Source organism: Gossypium raimondii, chromosome 6 (genome assembly GCF_025698545.1).
Source record: "Gossypium raimondii isolate GPD5lz chromosome 6, ASM2569854v1, whole genome shotgun sequence".
Lineage (NCBI taxonomy): Eukaryota > Viridiplantae > Streptophyta > Magnoliopsida > Malvales > Malvaceae > Gossypium > Gossypium raimondii.
In genome coordinates this window covers 54,636,928-54,641,620 of record NC_068570.1, presented here as the reverse complement: position 1 = coordinate 54,641,620, position 4,693 = coordinate 54,636,928, and the positions used below count along the sequence as shown (strand labels likewise).

Genomic DNA, 4,693 nt, shown 5'->3' with positions numbered 1-4,693 from the left:
AATTTTAAATCATGATTAAATTGATAAAATGTGTAAACGGTGTTAGTTAAATTTATTAAATCAAGACCAAATTGATAAAAGTTATAGATATTAAGAGTTAAATTTATTACTATACCAATTAAAATCATGTACAATTGAAGAAAAACATGAACGCTGTGATTAATTCTCTTTAATCTTTTACTTTTAAAATTGACAGGGTTTAAATTGATCTTATTTTTTTATAGGGACCAATTTGTTAAATTTCAAATTTTAGACAACCATAAGAGGTGTTTTACCAAAAAAGAATTAATTTCTAACGGGGTTTAGGGTCGAACTGTGGAAGAGCCGAGCCCAACACTGCGGTCCAAACCTGATTTGAAAAAAAAAAGCACGTGGAAATAACATTGACATTAACATTATTATAACATAACATAGTACTTCGGAGTTCAGATCTAAGTTCAAAGCCTCAAACCAAAAATCTTTGTCCTCATTTTTTGTCTCTCTTTCAATTTTTCATTTCAGGTAATCTTTTATTTTATTTTTTCCTAATCTAAAAATTTTACCTTATTTTTTCAATTTCAAGATTTGGGTATGATTTTTAGGCTATATTTGACTAACATTTATTGTTTTTATTGTATATAAACTTAATTTTAACAGGGTATTGTTGAGGTTCAACCCAGTTAATGCTCATAGTTAAGATTTTCTGTTCATTGGTTTTTCTCATCAACCAAACAGAAAGTGTTTTTTTGTCAAATTCGTTATTTGTCTGGGTTATTTTTTGAGTAAAAAGAAATTCCCCTTTTTATGGATTTTTTTAAAAAAACGAAATTTTAACTTTGATTCTCTTAAAAATAATAAGCAAATAATGAATCATTCTTTCATTAAATAAAATAAAATTAACTGTATAATTTTAATTTTTTTCTTGGATCATCTTAAAATGAGAAAATAACAAGGATTTCATGTAGTTTGATGGGTAAAATTTTATTTACTTATTTGAAAATCATATATGTGAAGTTCATGTACTTTTTTTTTTTTTTGCAGGGTTTTTGGAATGAGGAGATACAGTCCTCAATACTATAGTCCGCCAAGGAGAGGTTATGGAGGCAGAGAAAGGAGTCCCCCAAGGAGGAGTTATGGTGGTGGTGGTGGCGGCGGCGGCGGCGGCGGCGGTGGTGGTGGAGGAGGGTATGGGAGAAGGAGGGAGCAGAATAATGGAAGCCTTTTGGTTAGAAACATTCCTTTGGATTGCAGGTAAATATTTCATCATGAACCCCTTTTCAAATGCTGGTTAAATGAATTGTTTTAGTTTATGTTTGTATTACTGTTTGCAGACCTGAAGAACTTCGAATTCCATTTGAGAGATTCGGACTTGTTCGAGATGTGTATATTCCGAAAGATTACTATACAGGGTTTGTATTTCATGCTTCTTTGCATTGTTCTAATGGAAGTTCATTCTTTGTAGTTTATGATTGTTTAAGGCATCTTAGGTTATGTCAGTTTAGTTTTATCCAGATTAAGCACGAACTCCATGGTTTTTTTTAGTCGAAGCTCAAGATTGTTGGTTCAGAAAATTTGATATTCAACTCCCTGCCACAATTGGTGTAACACTCATTCTTTGTAGTTTATGTTTGTTTTAAGGCATTTAGGTTATGTTTGGTTTAGTTTTATTGGGATTAAACACGAGCTTCATTTTTTTTTCTCTTCTGTCAAACCCAAGTTGGTTGGTTCGGAAAATTTGATAATCAGCTCCTCGCCATACTTGGTAAAACATTTATGCATAAACCGACCATAAACTGACTGTCCTTTTCTTTTTTAGCCATTGCTAGCTATAAAAACGGCAATTTGTGGTATAAATGGATGGTTTTATGAAGTTTTGTGATAGGTGGCCATCTACATTTTCGTATTCTCGTGTTAGATTTTATGTCATTGTATGCTTTCTTTGAATTGCTTTTCGTGCTATTTCATAAAACGGGTTGACCAAGCCAAAAACTGCTGAGATTGTTCTCATTTTTTATATTGAATGAGAAATCGGAACCGACTTTTCTCTATCTTTGGCCATTGCTAAAACTACCATAGCTCACCGGCTGCTGTTTTTTTCTTATTCTCCTCTTATATCTTTAGTCATTGTATGGTCAGTACATATAAACAAAGTTAATTCCTTTGGATTGCTTTTCGTGCTATTTCTTAAAACACTCGTGTTCCTTTTCTTTTCTTTTTTTGAACCCGGAGTGAATTCAATTTTGAACTGGTTTGTCAGGGGGTATATTGGTTTGAAGTAAAAAACAAGCCGAAGCCCCACATTTGATGAATCCGAGGATTTTACGAGTAATGATCATATGAAGAATGTTCCTTTATGAAGCGAAACTATATAATTACACAATCAAATAGAGGTTTTTTTTGAGGAAGAAGATTGATTCACGAGACCCCGACCAATTGAGGACTACTTGAAGAGATATTTAGTTAGAGGGAAATTGTTGATATTGAGTGCTTCTTATATTTTCAAGCATGTGAAGATTTTTCGACTCACTTGCTCCTTTTGAAGTTGCCTTTGATATTGAATATTAAGGGAAAAGGTCAGCCACTAAGCCCGTTTTTATGTAAATTTGGACCACATATGGAGTCATATTTGGATGTGAAGTGTACAAAGTGATGGCAATGTAGAAGTAACATTACATTCTAGTTCCGACATTCCCGTCCCATCTTGTTGTTAACTCGCATGCGTAAGTGAAGGCTAGCTGTATGCTTTCTGCAGGGCTCCTCGAGGGTTTGCGTTTGTGCAGTTTGTCGATTCTTATGATGCTGCCGAAGCTCAATGGCGCATGAATGGGAAGATATTTGGTGGGAGAGAGATATCTGTCGTTGTTGCTGCGGAATCAAGGAAAAGGCCAGAGGAGATGCGGCATAAAGCAAGGCAAAGGTAATCTCTCTCTCTCTCTCTCTCTCTCTCTCTCAAGTATTTGGTTTTTTGTTATTTTACTTACATTTGCTTGGAGATTTATATGGCATGTAATTCTCTAGAGGACCATCGGGATACGGGGGACGATCATCTTATTATGGTACGTTATTACGGACATTAAATTCAGTTTTCATAGCATCCTTGTTAGATACATATCCATATCTGACACTCACTTCCGGGCCCAAGTGTGGTGAAATGGGTAGTTTGCTTCAGATATATGCAAATTATCATTCGTTTATTTTTTCCGCTATGTGATAGTAAACTAATTAGTAGCGGTTCCTTACACGATGTGTTAGGGCGTTCCCGGTCTCGTTCAGCATCTCCAACGCGCTCTCCTCGCCGTCCTTCAGGTTCTAGAGGCCGATATCGCTCAAGGTAAGCTGTCAAATTGCCATCAGAACCTTGGGTGTTAGCAAATATTCAATGGTTAAATATTGGTATTGTCAGGTCGTACTCCCCTGCTCCAAGACGAAGAGGAAACTATTCGGTTTCACCAGATAGAATGCATGAAGACCATCCGAGATCCCCAAGAGGTCCTCCACAAGATCGTGGCGGTGATTACAATCCCGGATCATATTCTCCAGGATATGAAAATGCTGGTGGAAATGGCTATGGCGAGTAAGTCGGTCTATTTCACCATTTCAACTTGCAACCCATATATGCAAAGAAATGACCTATTACGGGCACAACACGACCGATATTTACTGTAGTTAACCACTGTGATATTCATATTGTCCGCAACTTAGCCCATAATTTAAATCGAATCCATCTTTTGACCTACTTGTAGGAAGTCTGCATACGAATCTGAGGAAGCACCACGGGCTGCACGGAGGCCATCGCCGCCTGTTAGAGCATCAAGGTCACCCCCTGGGTCCAGGTCTAGGTCGGCAGACCCATCACCTAGGCGTAGCCGTTAAAAGCAGTCGATAATCGACTGCAGAAGCGGGCTAACCTTATGGTTTTTAATATGGCATTTATCATATGGTAGATTTTATAATAGTAGGGTTGTTTATGTCGGATTTTGAGATAAGAGAATGGATTGCATGGAATTTGAGGATTTAAATTTGAATTTTATGTATTTGCGACAATCTTTCTGGCTTTTTTTAAGAAAAATTAGACCCCCCCCCCCTTCAATTTCCAGATTACTCAATCTACTTGAATTTTTAATATAAAATTTAAATTAAAAATTTATTTTATTTTTATTCCAAGTCAATCCTACCTAACCTAAATAAAAATGCCGTTATCAAAATTTATTCACTACTCATAACTCATTCTCAACTCATAAATAAAAAGGTAATGCGTTTTAGTGCCTTGAATTCATATTCTCTTGCATTGACAATAATGTTTATGCCAATCGAACTACTATTTAACCAACAAAACTTTTATATTTAAATATGAATTATTATTTAATCAATAAAACATGTTGATTTAAATTTAATTGTTAAAAGACTTAAGTCTTTTCTTTTATTTAGTAGCCATACATTTTAACAAAAATATTTATAGTAGATTATCATAGCTCATTAAATTTTCTTCTAATATTGTATATAATTAACTCTACCTATTGTACCAAAGTATTTGATTTAATGAGTAAACGCGTGTAATTTCAGTTAATATTTCTTCATAATTTTCTCCTAGTCAAACATTAACACTAAGAAAATTTTTTAATAAGCAAAGCAGTATCAACAGCCGCCTTAGCTCAGCCGGTAGAGCGCGTGGCTTTTAACCACGTGGTCGTGGGTTCGATTCCCACAGACGGCG

General features: G+C 35.2%; 1 protein-coding gene and 1 non-coding gene across 2 annotated transcripts; both read left to right on the top strand.

Annotated features, from left to right (window-relative positions):
- Nucleotides 1–391: 391 nt before the first annotated feature.
- Nucleotides 392–4,023, top strand: LOC105773983 (serine/arginine-rich SC35-like splicing factor SCL30). Its single transcript, XM_012596253.2, has 8 exons — nucleotides 392–501; nucleotides 1,021–1,230; nucleotides 1,311–1,388; nucleotides 2,732–2,896; nucleotides 2,998–3,035; nucleotides 3,232–3,310; nucleotides 3,383–3,553; nucleotides 3,723–4,023. Exons 2-8 carry the CDS (start codon nucleotides 1,031–1,033, stop codon nucleotides 3,850–3,852), a joined length of 861 nt encoding a protein of 286 aa, XP_012451707.1. The 5' UTR covers nucleotides 392–501; nucleotides 1,021–1,030; the 3' UTR covers nucleotides 3,853–4,023.
- Nucleotides 4,024–4,620: 597 nt separating this feature from the next.
- TRNAK-UUU (transfer RNA lysine (anticodon UUU)) lies at nucleotides 4,621–4,693 on the top strand. Its single transcript has one exon. It is a non-coding gene; the product is annotated as a tRNA-Lys (tRNA).

Excerpts from the sequence above, each read along its gene's own strand:
- LOC105773983 (XM_012596253.2), top strand. The coding sequence starts at position 1,031 with ATGAGGAGATACAGTCCTCAATACTATAGTCCGCCAAGGAGAGGTTAT. Across the intron at positions 2,897-2,997 it reads CGGCATAAAGCAAGGCAAAG|AGGACCATCGGGATACGGGG; the intron begins GTAATCTCTCTC and ends GTAATTCTCTAG. Across the intron at positions 3,554-3,722 it reads GGTGGAAATGGCTATGGCGA|GAAGTCTGCATACGAATCTG; the intron begins GTAAGTCGGTCT and ends ACCTACTTGTAG.